Genomic DNA, 17,666 nt, shown 5'->3' on the forward strand with positions numbered 1-17,666 from the left:
ATCAGGTGTGAATTGAAGCCACCATTAAAATACTATCAGTCATAGAAAAGCTTCTAGTCTGTTTTTTTCTCACTTGCAAGACTACAATAAAATTTTACTTGTGTGTTAATGGAATTTTGGTAGACTGGTTTTCACACTGAGATTTGCTTAAATTATATTAAATTGTACTGCAGGTAATTTGTATATGTTTTAGTTTTTTTTTTTAAGTGATTGTGTTGTGGTGGTACATTTTACAAGTATTACCATGCTTTAGTTACAATATATACACTAAAATATGCAATATGCAGATGCAGCTCCCCCTAGTGTCTTCTATAGAGATGTGCAATAATTGCGATGATCTGAAACCATCGCGATGAGGTCAAACAATCGCGATGAGACGATTATTTAATAATCGTGAACAGCCCTAAACACACGACAAACTCTTTGTTGCATTCTCATTTATGATACTTCCATGTTATATTCAGACCTGAACACGTTACTGTCTTAATAATGAATGCCTGACTCAGGTGTACAAGTCTTCCAGATGCACTTAAAGGCAGCAGTAATTTATGCATTACATTTACATTTATTTATTTGGCATACGCTTTTATCCAAAGCGACTTATAAGTTGGAGAGCATATAAACATTTTGTCAACACGCTAAACAGTACCATTAGTTTACATGCTACTAGGAGGATTAAAGCTGGAGTAAGCAAAGGAGATTTAACAAGTTATTATAAAATATAACTAAATATAGAGAATAACACTACGCCTAGTGTTAATGAGCATAAGTTTGTTGTAGGAGAAACAGACTGGAGTCAGATCTCTCACTGTCTCATACTGTGGCAGACAGACACATACTGTGCTGCTATCACACAGCAGTCCTTGTGTTCTCCTAATACCACATGAATCTCTCTCTCTTAAGGATCTCTCTGTGTGTTTACCTCTCTTTCTCTCTCTCTCTCTCTCTTAAGGATCTCTCTTGCTCTCTCTCGTGGCTTTGAGATGATAATGTGCTTGTTCGCAAAGCAAAGTTTGATCTTTCCTTTGCCGTTTGAGTGTGTGCACGAGAGTTTGATCTGTGTGTGTTTGATGTGTCGCCTGTTTTGTGTTGATCACTTTCCTTTCGGCAGAGTCCCATTTATATGTACGGGGGAAAACGTGTTAGTGAAGATCCTGAGTGAGGGGAAAAATCAAGGGGAACGCCGGCGCATGTGTTATGCGTAGGTCGGGTGGCGATATTCAGGCAGATGCTTGTGTTGACACTGCAGGGAAATTTTCAATGTGCCAAAACATCAGATTCATCAGAATTGAATACCGCTCTGTGTGTGTGTGTGTGTGTGTGTGTGTGTGTGTGTGTGTGTGTGTGTGTGTGTGTTGGAGAATATGGTTACACTTTCTGCACTGTATAGCATCTATTGAGAGAGAGAGAGGGAGAGGGAGAGGGAGAGGGAGGGAGGAAGATAGACAGACAGAGGACAAGGACAAGGACAAGACAGACAGGGAGAGAGAGATAGTGTCACAGGTCCAGTTAGCAGACAGAGATGGACTCCGAGAGCTCTAGTGCTGGTAGGTCTTGATGGAGTGTGTTTCTGCTTGTTTTTTGGTGGTTTTGTGTTTTAAATTACATTATGTATAATCTTTACAAGTACAGTCTGTATCTTTATTAATATACCTCTGAAATAGTTGGAAATGTCAATTTATACGAGGTATGAACCAATATACCGAGCAGGCCGATTCATAGGCCAATATTTAGCCATTTTGAGAGTATCAGCCAATAACCATGACTGTTTGGCTGGTTTATAGAAGCTGTGGTTCTACTGGTGTCTACTGACCTTGTTATTCAATAATATTTTCTTTTGGTCTGAATTTGAAATACATGTAAATATTTTAAATTAGAAATGCATTGATACATAAATTATTCAGAGTGCTATTCCGATCGCAATAACTAAATCCTGAAGATGAAATTATTATTTCTTAACTTTCTGAATGTTATTGATTCAAGTAATGACTATTAATATTTGAACATCAAACTGGTGATGTTTCTCAACATTTTCTATGTACAAAGCACAAAGTTATTGCATTTTCCTGTTCTCTTTTGATTGACAGGATAAGTCGGCCCTGATCATCAGCTCGTTTTAAACTTTATTTAGCTGAAAAATTGCTTTTATCGACCGATACAGATTATTAGCCGATATATTGGTGCATTTCTATTTCAAATTGTACAAATATATTATTCATAGATACGCACTATAGGCCTCAATCTATAGGAACAGAGCGATTTTCAATGCAAGTTGTTTGCTAAAGCATTTTTACTTAAATTAATACGTTGAATTAAAAATAAATATCTGCTAATGGTTTCACAAGATTTTTGCGTACAAATTTGTTATGCTCATGATTCATTAAAATAAGCTCCTATTTGTGTAAATATTGTATAAATTGTTACATAAGGGATAATGTACAGGCAGCCGGTTGTTATAGCTGAAATAAGCCCCGAAAGTGTGATCTTTTATCACACTGAAGGGGCTTATTTCGCGATTACAGCCGGCTGCATACATTATCCCGGTTATTACACGGCTACTTGCCACATGAGAAAAAAATAGACATGAAATGTGAATTTGAAATATTTGATTAGCTCATTTTTACCGAATGCAGACCTTCCATGAGCATCTGGGTTACCGTGTGTTATTAGTTTTGAGAGGTTGTTATCTGGGAATAACGAACCTGCAAATGTTGCGACTGGCCAATCAGAATCAAGCATTCCAAAGAGCCGTGTAATAAGTAAGGGACAATGTACAGGCAGCCGGTTGTTATTGCAGAAATAAGCCCCGACAGTGTGATCAGGACCCGACGCTAAGCGGCTACTTGCCACATGAGAAAAAAATAGACATGAAATGTGAATTTGAAATATTTGATTAGCTCATTTTAACCGAATGCGGACCTTCCGTGAGAAATGAACCTGCAAATGTCGCGACTGGCCAATCAGAATCAAGCATTCCAATGAGCCGTGTAATAAAGTTTAATATCATGAAATGATATTAAAGCAAAGCATTAAAGCAAAGCATTCACTTAATGCAAAATATGCTAAATAAACCACCGGGAGGCTGCATTTATTAGATATTATTTACTAGAATAATCTTGCTTGTTCTATAAACACCATGCACTGTGCTGTGTTTTACCTTTTTTGTGTTTTTCTTATTTTCTCCTGTAAAGCTGCTTTGGAACAATTCACATTGTGAAAAGCGCTATATAAATAAAATTGAATTGAATTGAATATCACTAGCCTATGGTAGCTCGCATGTTATCGGTAACGGCATAAGCCACTGAAATATTCAGTCGTCAACCACAATTTGGGGGAACAAAGAACATGAAAACAGAGAGACTGTATTTGAAACTAAATATTCACATACTGCCAAAGTAAATACCATCACGCTGTCATACCATCACACTTCATGCTGTAAAATCAAACCTAGTGTGCTGACAAGCATGATTTCAGTTTTAGTAAACCTAATTTGTCATTGCTTATAAAAAGCTACAGTCAAGCTTTCGAGACAGTTGCATTATGGGAAATAGTAGTCTAACAAGCTCATGAGTGTAGTGATGTGCAGGCTGTGTGTGGTTTGATGTGCTGAATTTCTTTCAAATGTAAAACCGGTGGGATGGCAGGAAGAGATAAAGGAATCATTCCATTTCTGTCTCCATCTCTCCTCGTCTCCTTTTTCTTTCTGTATTGACTTGCTCTGTGCATATTTTGTTATCTTCCCTCCATTCCATCAACCTATACCGGTAAATTTAGCATAGCTTGTGTATCAGTGTGTGTGAGTGTGTATTTGTATAGACTCTACCTGTGCTCTGTTGGACTTCAAAGGATTATGGGCGTTTGTGTTTCATGGACTTTGGTTGTCCGCTTGAAATTACAACAAAGAGTCATACGCACCCACACTAAAGCGAACAGAAAATCGCACACAAATGAGAGGTTAGAAACTTTTTGGTAGAACGTGGACTGTATTTCAAATTTTAAAGGCAGATTAAAACAGGCCAGTTGTAATCTTAGAAAAATGAGGTTTTACATAAAGCACATTGATGCTTTATGTATGGCCAAAATATATTTTTTTGGTTTAGATCGTGTGGTAAGTAACAGACGCAGGTGAAGTAACTTTTTTATTTTTATGCATTGTGGTCTCTGGGATAGATGGTAATTCTGTTATGGCGGCTTACTCTCGAGCTCTGCTCTTCAAACTCTTAAGCTATTTCAGGTCCTCATAAGGTTAAGAGGATTTTCTCCCCAGGCACTGAATCAATCTCTTCATTTCCTCAGACGCTCTCGTGTTGGCGGTAATGGGGATTCAACAGGCACCAGTGGGAAGTCAAGTGGGATTTGCACCCAGCTCCAGGGTCGGCTGCACGGGGCGAGCGCCCCCTGCTGGCTGTGGCTGCATTTCTTCTGTTATGAAACAAAACTCTATTGTACAGTAACATATTAAAGAGAAATGAACAATCAGATAAAATTGTTCATTTTAAATTAGCCTACCTACTATTTCAGATTTTCACACTAGGTTTTTTAAAGGGACAATTCACCCAAAAATGAAAATTCATTCATCATTTACTCACCATCATGTCATTGTAAACCTGTATGACATTCTTTCTTTTGCAGAACACAAAAGAAGATATTTTAAAGAACTTTGGTAACCAAACAACACTGCCTCCCATTGACTTCCATTGTACAGACACAAAACCGCTGAGACATTTCTCAAAATATCAAAATTCTCAAAAAAAATAATAAGAGGGAATAAGTTTTGACTTTTTTTGAACTAATGAACTATCGCTTTAACTGCCACCTAACAGACACACAGTTGGGTGGAACTTCCTGTCTATCTGTAATTGGACGGTTTAACTCCCAATCGCAGTGGAGGGTGAGTCTTTGTGGAGGTATTCAGTACAGGTGTGGCTGGGTTTCAGTCCAGGGTTGGGATAGGAGGCAGAAAGGTCACTGTTTGGACCCGGTTGGAGGTTCCAGAGCAAAGAAGACATCAAGGGTCAGAGATCATGATGAGGAGGTACAGACAGGTGCCGCGCTCAGAAGCTGACGGAACCTTCCGCTATAGACACACCTGGGAGAGGAGATCATTCCTCAGCAGGCTTGGTATCTGTGTGTGCGTGTGTTTCTGATAGATCCAGTTGAGATGATTCATATAAGCCTGTTGAACTCCTTGTCATAATAACATGGTTGCTGTGTTTGTCAGTTGCGGTAGAGCTCGCTCGCTCTTTCTCTCTCTCCACTGCAACATCTCTCGCGTTTTCCATCTTCTAAAGGTGGATCAGGTGTTTCAGCTGATAATGGCGGCTTCTTTTCCACGTCTCACTTTACAATCCCTGCACACACACGCACTTGCTGGTTGGAATATACATACACGCATGCACATGCAATTCTAATTTGCATGCACGATGACATGTATGAATGAGCAATTTCAGCGTAGATGTTGAAAGACTGTCAGAGCAACGTGTGTGTGTTTGTTCCTATGTTTGTGAGGGTGTGTGTACCGCTCTGCTGCTCTCAGATTTCTTCTTTGACTTTTTTAATAATTAATCGGCCCATTAAACCGTGTGGCATCACACACGCTTGCTCTTTGCATTGTGCCTTGCCTCAGTACATACACGCACTTCATTCTGACTCATTTTAATATCATGCATATGTAGATTCTAAAGTTCTCATTGAGTTGAATGGGTGATGTGTACTGTAAATGTATGGCGCGAGAGTGCTTTTCTTTGTATATTTGCAATATCTCATTAGACCCATCTGTCTGATTCAATGCATAGACTATCCTGGCTGTATTCTGAACAGTAAGTGCAAAACGTTGATTAAAAATGAAGTGCTTTTCTCTCATCGCAGGTGTGTGTGGATGTTGCGGTCCTCTGCGGCCACGCTACAAGCGTCTAGTGGACAACATTTTCCCGGAGGACCCCAAGGTAACACTATGAGCAACATTTTGAAACCAGCATTTTCAGTGAATATAATGAGTTTGAGTTTGGGAGTTTGCATTTTTGGTTTGGGCATAAACTGAGCATTATTTTACAGAAGTGTATGTTAAAAAAGGTGTGTAGGTTGCTTTAATGTATTTACATTTATGAAATAATTCAAATTAGATCATTTAATTTAAATAAATAAATATATTATTTTCAGTTTTTTCTGTTTGTAGGCATGCGTTTAGGTAAAATTATCATTTTTGTTTCATTCTGTGAATTTATATAACTGGTAAAAAGGGAAAACGGCACCTCCTGTTAATCTCAAAATCTCAAAATGGACATTCGCTAATTTAGATTTAAAGTTCAAGAGCACACAAGGGATTTCTGTAGTCAAGCTAATCTTAAATAACACAAGACATTAGACAAGGTTGTGACACACACTTCAAATAAAAAAACTTCCTTTGCTTCTTTAAATATCATCTTTATATAGTTCATACATTTGAATTCAAACTCATTGAAGGTCAAGTGCTCTGATCAAAATATATTCTTATCAGCTCTTATTGTCCCTCAGAGACCCGCTGAAGTAAATGCCACTGCATAATAAAATAGCAGCTGCTTGGGCGATAAATCTCAATTTTAGGCACAGATGACTAGCAGCTGTCACTTGTTATTCATAATGTTGAAAAGAAACGTCCTGCATTTTATTATATATATGAATGTGAATTGTTACTCTTTTATTATGACCTTTGGCCTGCTGGACCGTATTTGAGGATGTGAAATATGCAGACACACACACACACGCACGCACGCACGCACGCACGCACACACACACACACACACACACCGGGACAGTTCTTAACCTTACGTCACACTACATTAGCATTCAGCTAGAATGACACACACAGTTGTTTTCTCTGAAGGGTAAGTGTGAGTAATATTCTTATGGGTGGATGTGATAGTTTTTCCAATGACACACACACAGATTCCCCAGGGTTATGTTATGTGTTGTAGTTTAAATCCTGTTAAGTTGATTATCACTTTAAAAGCCTCAGGACCGTCCAAAGGGGTTCTGGATAAAAATGATTTTCAATGGTGTCTAAAAGTAGGCAGCAGAAATAACACTTTGTCCAAAATATTCAGCTCAGTTCGTTCATTTCATGCAAATATTCAACACAATTATTAGCAATCAACACAGTAATGCGTCTTCACTGTGGCCCTCTGTTCTGTAGATCTTAATATAGATTCTTAAACTGCGTGCTTGTTTCTCAGGATGGATTGGTGAAGTCCGATATGGAGAAGTTGACGTTTTATGCTGTGTCTGCTCCAGAGAAACTGGACCGCATCGGCGCGTACCTTGCTGAGCGTCTCACCAGAGATGTGGTACGACATCGCTATGGGTACGAGACACACACTCTGCTTTCTTGAAATTGCTTTACATTACACTTACATATTTGTTACATTGATATACAGTACAGTATGTTGTATATTAATCTATACAGTTCAGTATACTTGATAAGAAACCTTCCGATCTGATGCGTGTCTGTGTGCAGGTATGTGGTTATAGCGATGGAGGCCTTGGATCAGCTGTTGATGGCTTGTCATTCTCAGAGCATCAAGCCTTTCGTGGAAAGCTTCTTACACATGGTGGCCAAATTGCTGGAGTCCAGAGAGCCAGATTTACAAGTGCTGGGCACCAATTCAGTAAGTGTGTGACAGAACTAATCAAAGGATGCAGTCACAAATCTCAGCAGCAGGCGATGGCGGAAAAGGGAGAGAGAGGGATAAAGTTAGAACATGACAAACGGCTTTGACTCTGTAGTCTTTGTTATGTTGCTTTTTTTGGCTCACGACTCAATGATCCTTCCGTTTTTGTTCCCAATATGCGGATGTGAAGTTTCTGAGCTGAGAACAACAACTAAAAATCAACAGTTTGTGAATCAAAGTGATCATTTTTACTGACATGGTCAACCGAAGCTAAATAATAATAAAAATTCACGAAATACAGTAAGTATTGTTTTAAAGCTTATAAACTGGAATTCATAATGTGGAAAGAAATCTGACCGACCCTTGTATAATGTTATTTATTGACAAATTAGAAGTAATTAGTTTCCTAATTCATAAAACTTAATAAAAAAGAATTGTCTAAAATTCAATAGTCATCTGCTATATATTGTTGAGAAGGCCTCACCAAATATAATACAAGAAAATATAGAGCAAGTGAGGGTTATGTTCTGTGTAAAAGGCCCCGCAGCCTTCTACTTTGCCTGTTTATGAAGCGTAAAGAGAATGTGGTAGATGGCATATGGTAACATAAAGCGCATGATCACAATTAAGAGTCAACACATTTGTGCCTGAATTTACACATCAACACAAATTCATTATTTAGCAACGTTCCCTGCCGTAATGAATGTAAACTACGCTAGCATAGAGGATAGTCAGTCATAACAAAGGTCCTTAACTGTATAGAAATCTTAAATGTCCTGTGTTTGAAATGTAGCGCCATCTAGTGGTGAGGTTGCGAATTGTAACCAATGGCTCACTCCACCCCTCCTTTTCAAAGCACTACGGTGGCTGACACAGCAGTAAGCTGTCGTCACGTTTTAGGTTCTTTGCCTAAGGAGATAACGTATTTATGAAACATGCTCTGTGGAGCAGTTTGTCCGTTTAGGGCTACTGTAGAAACAACATGGCGATTTCCATGCGAGGGGACCCGCAGTGTATGTAGATAGAAATGGCTCATTCTAAGGTAATAAAAATGTGATTGGGCCTGTGTGTGTGTTTGTCTAACGTTGTGCAACATTTGAATCCTAGTTTGTGAAGTTTGCAAACATTGAGGAGGACACGCCGTCTTACCACCGCAGATACGACTTCTTCGTCTCTCAGTTCAGTGCCATGTGCCACTCCACGCATGAGGACCTCGAAACCCGCAACAGGTGCGCGCCTGAGCGTATAATATAAAATAGAATATTGGTCACCTGGTGTTATAAATTTAATCAATCATGAACATTGTAAACAAATGTACGTGACTGTTTCAATCATTTTATTAACTTTTGAAAAAAATCTGTTTTATCTGAAATAAAAAAACTTTTCTTTTTTTAACCAAGCAATAAACCATTTTAAATTGCTTTTATTATGCATTTCTTATCCTAATTTCACATTGGGCAGTGGTTCAGTCAGTGCTTTCTGATCAGTCTTCAAAACTCACGGCCAAGCAGGAAAAACATTCATTAAACAAATTAAAAGTAACGCTGCTAACCAAACGTAATTCATTTCAAAAGCTTTAACACATTCATTTGGCTGATCAAGCGTAATGAGTGCGTCTCATGTGTTGAACATGTTTCCTACTGTAGGATCCGTGTGGCGGGTATTAAGGGTCTCCAGGGTGTCGTCAGAAAGACTGTTAATGATGAACTTCAGGCGATCATCTGGGAACCTCAGCACATGGATAAGCTCATCCCCTCCATGCTGTTCAACATGCAAGATAATGAGGACTCGGAGAGGTACGCGTACACACCGTAGCGCAAGAAAATCATGGAAATTGTTCCTGCTATTTCCTGCTAGGTGATATCTGCTGCTCAATTTGCGCTTGATGTGTTTTCTTCTGTACCGAGCAGAATACTACCACCAAACCCAGAGAGAGATAGATGGGGGGACAACAGGAGAGATGTTCTTGATAAGAGAGGAGTGAAGGTCCGCTTGTAGAGGGCAATCAAGGATATCTGATTTCTTTAATGATGTGCATGGTGTGAGAATAAAGTGTGAATGTGTGTCAGAGAAGTGAACCTGTGTGCACAGAATATTTAAGTGTAATTGGCTGTTTGTGTTTGTCAGTATGGAAACGTCAATTGTTCCTCTCCGGCCTATAATCAGGAGCTGGAATCTGATCAGGTGTATCGATCGTGATTAAGGTTGTAAACAAAACCTTGGATGCTTTTGATTGACGTGTAAACTAGTCGGGAGTTACACTTGACCTTGAAATGTTACAGCGGACAAACCTTTTGGAAGACATTACATCTGCTTTTTTTAGAAATACATATTTAAGTATGTGCTTAAATTTTGTTTGTGTTTATTGTCGTAAAGGGTATGTTCAAAATAGCACTATACACCATACCACTTTCTTTGTGTTTTTTTCAGCATATTGAGTATAGTACACACATTTTCTGTAGGTATTGAATACCTTGGCGACATGCTATAACCCACAATGCAATGAACTTGGCTTGACTTTGTTTTTCCAGTGTGATGAATGAACTATTGGTCACTATTAAAAATAGCATTCTCTCTCTCTAATTGAGTTTACTTACTATAAACTGGTCAATGACATGGAAATGTTTAAACATAAATGGGCTGTAAACCAGTGTTTTTGTGATGTGAATGATGATGGCGTCTTGGAAATGTATGTCTAGGTGTTAACTGTTAATATTATTTTTTATCTTTATAATTTACCTTTTTCTTTTTTTTCTTTTTTATTAAATTATTAATATGATTTTGAATTAATGTATTTTAAACTTTTTTGTAATAAATGGACTCTTAAAAGTCAAAGTCTCTCTCTCTCTCTCTCTCTCTCTCTCTCTCTCTCTCTCTCGCTCTCTCTCGCCCTCTCTCGCTCTCTCTCGCCCTCTCTCGCCCATTCCCACTACTGGTGGCGTTCACTGCATGACGCTCACGTTAGCTCCCATCTTCTCTCCTATTGGCTGTCGCTCCCAAAGTCATTTGCATAAAGATAAACATTTCTCAACTTTGTCACGTCGTTAGAAACGCCCCATCCAGTCTCCAACGGTTGGTTTTGCTTGTGTCGCCGGACGTTGCCAGCAGATCAGATCAGATCAGATTTGACCTGTAACCGTTACAGAAAGAAAAATTGGGTGGTGGTCTAATAAATTTGTTAAGCACTCAATATATTCTAGCGTTTGGTTTCTTTTTGCTGTTACTGTGCTGTATGTGACAGCACGCTGAACAGGTTGAATAATAGGCTGTTATTGGCTCTGACACACACACACACACACACACACACACACACACACACATGCAGCTGAATTGTGTGTACATACTTGTGTGGTTCAGCTTCTCAAGGTCGTCGGATTCTGTTAAGTGCTTTCCAGGGGCTGTCCGTGAGCTGAAAGAGAAAATGTTTGTGCATGTGTGTCACGTCTTAATGCATCTTTTAACACACTTTTTATATAATTTGATAAAAGAATGCAGAGGCTGACTGAGGCATTACAAACCTTAACTATCGAGATTAGAGCGTGCATGTGCTACTATTCATCTCTCCTTTTCTCTCTCGGTCTCCTTCACAGGGCTGGAGAGGAGAACCCAGCTTCATTGGCCGAGAGCTGCTTTCGAGAGCTGCTGGGTCGCGCTGCTTATGGCAACATGAACAACGCTGTGCGTCCTGTACTGGTGTAAGTAACGTTTCTAGTTTTGTCACTATTGCAAAGACTTCATTGCTACGTCCAAATAGTGTCACACAGTATATGAGGAGCAATAATTGGTCGTGGCATGACAACATTATTGGATGTAATTCCTACATCGAAGATGCCAAAGGAGCACATGCAGGAAGATGTTTTCAGACAAACACAGAGTTTACATTTTGTGTCATTTGTTATTTTAAATGTAGACATGTGGCAGGCGCGCACAATTTTTTAGGCATCGAGATGGAAATAGTTCAACTTTTCAGAGTGCCACGCGCGCACTGCCACGTGTCATTTGACAAGAGAAAGCGGTGCGGTTTTAGACGCGAAATGTGAATCGCCATTTGCAAGCATAGAGACTAATAATGATGATTTGCGTCCAAAAATAAAAATCACGAAATATGGAGATACGATGTTTCAGAAGGACAGCCGTATGTATGTATTTTGAGTATATACTGTACATTGTTATAAACAATTTGATTTCAACTTTTTTTATTGTAGCTTTAGTCTTTGTATCCCTGTATTTGTGTGTAAATGAGCAGTTTTGAGTGACCTGTCTAACCTGCTCTCCATCTGCAGCCTATTAGCACACAATTCGGACACATCTAGCCGAATGCAGCGTGCACGTGTTTGCGTAGACTCTCAGGGCTCATTAATGAGACCGTTTTGGCTCATCTCAGTCATTGGCCAATTACCTTTGAGTGATGTGTCTGAGATGAGAGAGTATCAAAGAACAGAGGGGCTCTCGACCATGTCTTTAAAGCCGGGTGCACAGTGGGCATTTTTGCTGTTTTGGGATTGTAGAAGATTTAAAGTACTATAGTAGAGATTTAAGGAAGTTTTAGTTCACGCAAATATATAAATTCTCTCATAATTTACTTACCTCGCTTATTTAGCGGTTAATACACGATATGTCGTGCATGCATAGAAATGTACAGATCAGCTAAATAGGTTGAAATATGACATCACTCTGATCATGTCAACTCGCATTAGTTTTTGTGTGTTACAAGATTAAACACAAATATGACCACCTAGTCACGAGACATTCGAGAACCAATAAGATTTAACAATATTGACCACCATATTTAAATGCTGATTTGTACAATATGTTGTAATGTATATGCGATGGATTGATCACTAAATAACCTCAAAATCGTATTCATTGTCTCTGACAAATGTATCGTTTCGCTTCAGAAGACATTTGTTAACCCACTGGAGTTGTTTGGATTATTTGAATACTGGACGTTTGTGCTTTTTGGAGCGTCGCCGTGTTGAACCCTACAGTGAATAAGAAGATACCATCACAGCTTTTTTAATAAATAAAATGTAATCATTTAAGAAAATTATTTGTTTGTGTGGTTAACTGAAATAAAGTCTGGGATGGTAAATTATGAGAGAATTTTAATATTTTGTTTGATTTTTTTTGTGTTTGTAGACTAGCGCCTCCTGGCAGTGCTCTGTAGTTCCTGCATATGGTCTGAATCATCATCATCCTTTTATATTAATGTTTTTTATTTCATATTGTATTGTTCTAAGCAGAGTTGCATATATAAAACACAAGGGTTTTTTACACACGTAATTTACTTAAGCCTGCCGCACACTGAACAGTTTTACCCTGGGTTTGTCTGTCTGAGGTCAATTTTGTGAAAGATTTATGATCGAAGTCGTGGAGTGAAACTGTGTATAATTGCCTTGCGTGACATGCTCACTGATGGCCGAATAATTGCCTTTCAATGAATCTGAGCCTCTGACGGGTTTCTGGCAGTATCATAAATTTGGGCTCTCAGCGTGTCTAAAAAGAACCAGTAGCAGTGCAGATAATGTGTGTTGATGGGGGCCATTCAGTTCAAAATTTTGTTTCCTGTCTGTTTGATATACAACGGTAATCTCGGTTATGACTACTATTAAAGACCCCTAGGAGGATTGAGCACTTTGTGACCTCTTTAACTGTCTTCTGACCATCCCACATCACATTTTTTTGTCATTTTATTGTACCAGAAAAACATTATCAGTATTAGCTCATATATGCAAATGTAAAAGTCAGAATCAACATTGTGTAAATGTAAAAGTCAGAATTGGCTGTTTTTCTCCTCCTCTTCTGGTTTGAGCTTATTAAACTGTTCTCTGTGTCCTTGTGGCTCGGTTTATGAAACGTGTGTGTGTGCGGTGGAGTTTGTGAGATTTTGCGAGAACATTGAGCTCCGGTGCAAATAGCTGTACCACTGATAAAACATAAGGCTGGTGTTGGTGGAGACAGACGGGGAGAGAGAGGGTTTTTTTTGGGTTGTGGGGCATTTCAGACGTTCTAAAAATAGCTCGGATCGGATGGGGGTGAGATCAGATTGACGTTACCATGGCGACAGCAGGAAGGGAGACGATGATGACGTAGAGGTTTAGAGCTGCGGAAAAGAGGAGAGATGAAGGTGCGGAGAGGAGGATTTGTGTCGCAGCGCAGGAATGCTCTTGCGCTGCTGTTGAGCGGGGCCGCTACACCCAACATTGCATTGACTCCTCCGGTTATAAAATCACTGACTGTGAATGTTGCCTCACACCTGAGCAGACAGCTTATTGATGGAAGCTGTCTTGTGTAAGTGTAGCTTATTTATTGGTTACTTTTTTTTCTTCAAAACACCTAATCCTAGGTAGTAAACTTGTACATGAATTAACTAAATTGACTAAAGCAAAATAACGTTTCACCACAAGGACGATAAAGCTGAAACTAAAGAAGGGACCTAAATCCTATCTTAAAAAAGTATGTCATATATATATTATTGTAAAATCTATTGTTGGAATGAAACATTATTTTGTTCATCCTAAGTGGTTTTGATAAACTGTGTCATTCCCCTACAGGCATTTAGACAACCATCGTCTGTGGGACCCGAACGATTTTGCAGTTTCTTGTTTCAGAATTATCATGTACTCAATACAGGTGAAATGCAACTCTCACTTTGTGTTAATCTTCTGTGGCTGGATGTACACTTCTGCAGAATGTGTTATGAGACGTGTGTGTTCTTGTGTGTTTCAGGCCCAGCATTCTCACCACGTGATCCAGCAAGTGTTGTCTCACCTTGACACCCACAGTAAGAACACACCACGTGTGAGGGCAGGTATCGTTCAGGTGCTGCTGGAGACGGTTGCCATAGCAGCCAAGGGCTCCATCGGTAAGAGTATCTAATGCAAGAATTACTATTTTTGATGCTAATACTTGGGAGTTAGGTGTTTAAAACAATCTCCATCCCTAAGCATTAAAGGAACAGTTCACCCAAAAATGGAAATTCTGTCATCATTTACTCACCGTCAAGTTGTTCCAAGTCTGTATAAAATTTTGTTCTGTTGAAAACACAGAAGAAAGTTATTTGGAAGAATGCTTGTAACCACTACCATGGATGTCTTTGTTCTGTTGAACACAAAATATGATATTTTGAAGAATTTAGGAAAGCAGTTTTGGGGCACTTTTGACTTCCCCTGGTCATTTTTTCTACTATGGTAGTCAACGGTGGCCAAGAACTGTTTGGTTACAAGCATTCTTCCAAAAATCTTTCTCTGTGTTCATCAGAACAAAGAAATGTATACAGATTTGTATGAACTGTCCCTTTAAACGTTTGTTAATGACTCATCCTGTCCTGTTGTTTTTTCTCCTCTTTCTCATTATGTGTTCATTTGTTTTGTCATTCTGTTTCCTTGTATGTGTGTAAATCACTCCAAGTAAGAACAGATTCTAAAAATAACAAACCATTTGCATTTACTGCAAATTTTTCCTTTTATTTGTCTTCCATTTTCTCCCTCCTACGCCCCCTTCAATTCTCTATTTTCTTTCTGCATCTTCCCCAATTTTTATCTATAAAACCTGTTTTCTCTCACAGGTCATATTGCCCCCAATGAAAACAATGCTTACACATTTCTCAGCCCCGTCTTTACGCCACCCAATCTATGGTTGGGTACGTTAACAAACAGGGTTCTCCCCCATTTAGAGTCTTCAGCCGCTCTCTAAGTCTGTGTAGGGTGAAATAATCCTCTATTTAAGGTCCTGTTATGCAGTATTGACCGAGTATTGATTAGTCAAGGTTGTGAATTTGATGAGCGGCTGGAGGTTTTGTTTGGTTTGCTGTGTAGAATAACTACAGCGCCCCCTAGCTGTGATCTGTAGTTCCTGCATCTACTCTGAGTCACATTGTCTGTTATACATGTAGGAAATGAGTCACATTTTTAAATGTGGTTAGTGATATCAAATAGTGCTGCAAGGTGTTGCACCGTGTTCTAACCAAGAACAAAGTGACGAGCAGATTATTGAATTTGGTTTGTAATATCTTTTATTTACTTAACTTCCGTGGGTGGGGCTATACAAACAGAAATACAAGCCAAGTGGTTCACAAAAAGACCTAAAGCATCATTAATATAGAAATAGCATTTTGTTTTGTCGCGCATTGTGCCTGGTTAGGACACGGTGTTATGAACATAAACCAGAAGCTGCTTTTTAACACAAACATCGGTCTGAGTTTGTTGCGTCTTTGTGTGGCTTCTTCTGTAATATTTATTTGCATTCAGGTCCCACAGTCCTAGAGGTGTTCAACACCCTACTAAAACATCTGCGTATGAGTGTGGATTTCGAACTAGGCGACAGTTCCCGCAGGAACTCGGCGAGCAGTCTGTCCTCCACCCGTACTAAAGAGAGCGAGGAACGGATCGTTCAGAACGCCATAATACAAACCATCGGTGAGGGAACTCTCATCTTATCTTCACCTGTGAAATCTGAGCCGCTGTGATGTTCAGATGCTGTATTTAACTGGGAATGCTTAATATCATTGATTTATATGTGTGTCTAGGTTTCTTTGGAGGGAATCTTCCTGATTATCAGAGAGCGGAAGTCATGATGTTCGTCATGGGAAAGGTTCCTGTTTATGGCACGCCCTGCCACACGCTGGACACCGTCAAGATTGGGTACGACTATTATAGCGGACTCACGTTTAGACGTTTAAGTAGTTCGTTTTCTTGATGGATCGAACCCATGATCCTGGTTGCTAGCACTACATTTGACCTTTTATTTTGTGTTTTTGTTTAATGCATACAGTATTCTTTTTTAGTTCAAACAATAATTGTCAGAACCCCTGCGGTACAGCTGCAAGACCCCCTGTTGGTGATTCCTGTATTCAGTTATTTATATTAGCATGTATTCAACATGGAAATTGCTTGTTGTGTGCATGTTTTTACGGTTTATGCTCTTTTTTTTTGGCTTTGCATTGAGAGAAGGACGTAAATATTTAAAATGTGTGTGTGATGGGTTTCTTTGTTTGATTTGCAGTTTGCATACTTGTAAGTATGAAAAAGTATTGAACTGGAAATGCTTAATAAGTACAAAGGGTTGAGTATGAATGAAGCTACAGTAGTTTGGCTAATTTGGACATGCTATCACATCACACAATTTCTTTTTGACATAGCGTTTTTTTTCTTAAACTATTTGTAACGCACTATAATGCCAATCTTCCATTGTTTCCCAACCATAATTGTTTTACAGACTTTTACATTTACACCAGTTAAATGGATAGCTCACACAAAAATAAAAAATTCTATCATCACCGAATCACTTTCATGTCGTTCAAAACGTGTGTATGACTCTTATCTGTGGAACTCAAAAGAAGATATTTTGTGAAATGTCCACACAATGGAAGTCAATGGGGTTCAGTGTTGTTTAGTGACCAACGTTCTTCAAAATATCTTCTTTTGTGTTCTGCAGATTTGGAACTACTTGTGGGATAAGTACAGTATATGAAAGAATTTTCATTTTTCGGTGAACTATCCCTTTAAGATCGAGCAGACCTTCATAAACACCTGAAATGTGTTGCCTATACCTATAAATATCATAATGTATCATTTAGCATTATCATATAATCCAAACCAATTTAAATGGTTTACACATTGTCAAGTCATCATTCTGATCATTTCTTTTAATTTTAGTCAAATAAATAGTTAATAGTAAATCTTTCCAAGTACGTCCCAGAATCACTTGCGCTTGGTTAGGAATCAATGGTTTGTGATTTCGGATAAAGAGGGTTTTTTTTAATGTAAAAATGTCAATAAGATGATAATGATACTGATGCAGTGTTTAAATTCTCCTCTTTCAGGCATCAGGGCACCAAGAGAATCCAGATGATGCTCCTCAGTTCTCTCATTATGGTAAAGCTCTTTTCTTTATCCCTCTATGAGCGGGTGTGTTGTAGAAAGCACACTTAAGCTTTTGTCATGTACCGCATCAAGTCTAAGGTCACGACTGGTGAGATATCAGGCTTACATGCATTCTGGGCGTGTGTAGAACCCATTC

General features: G+C 38.9%; 1 protein-coding gene across 3 annotated transcripts in view; it reads left to right on the forward strand.

The window, feature by feature from the left end:
- Positions 1 to 17,666, forward strand: part of efr3a (EFR3 homolog A (S. cerevisiae)) — a 33,527-nt gene that overhangs the window by 4,558 nt on the left and 11,303 nt on the right. For all 3 annotated transcript variants that reach the window (XM_057333456.1, XM_057333458.1, XM_057333457.1), the window contains exons 3-13: positions 5,869 to 5,945; positions 7,212 to 7,339; positions 7,493 to 7,643; positions 8,754 to 8,875; positions 9,293 to 9,442; positions 11,237 to 11,341; positions 14,201 to 14,279; positions 14,376 to 14,511; positions 15,896 to 16,063; positions 16,174 to 16,288; positions 17,470 to 17,521. In XM_057333456.1, the coding sequence (XP_057189439.1) occupies positions 5,869 to 5,945; positions 7,212 to 7,339; positions 7,493 to 7,643; positions 8,754 to 8,875; positions 9,293 to 9,442; positions 11,237 to 11,341; positions 14,201 to 14,279; positions 14,376 to 14,511; positions 15,896 to 16,063; positions 16,174 to 16,288; positions 17,470 to 17,521 (1,283 nt within the window). The remainder of the gene's footprint in view (positions 1 to 5,868; positions 5,946 to 7,211; positions 7,340 to 7,492; positions 7,644 to 8,753; positions 8,876 to 9,292; positions 9,443 to 11,236; positions 11,342 to 14,200; positions 14,280 to 14,375; positions 14,512 to 15,895; positions 16,064 to 16,173; positions 16,289 to 17,469; positions 17,522 to 17,666) is intronic.

Source organism: Triplophysa rosa, linkage group LG5, assembly GCF_024868665.1.
Source record: "Triplophysa rosa linkage group LG5, Trosa_1v2, whole genome shotgun sequence".
In the NCBI taxonomy this organism is placed as follows: Eukaryota; Metazoa; Chordata; class Actinopteri; order Cypriniformes; family Nemacheilidae; genus Triplophysa; species Triplophysa rosa.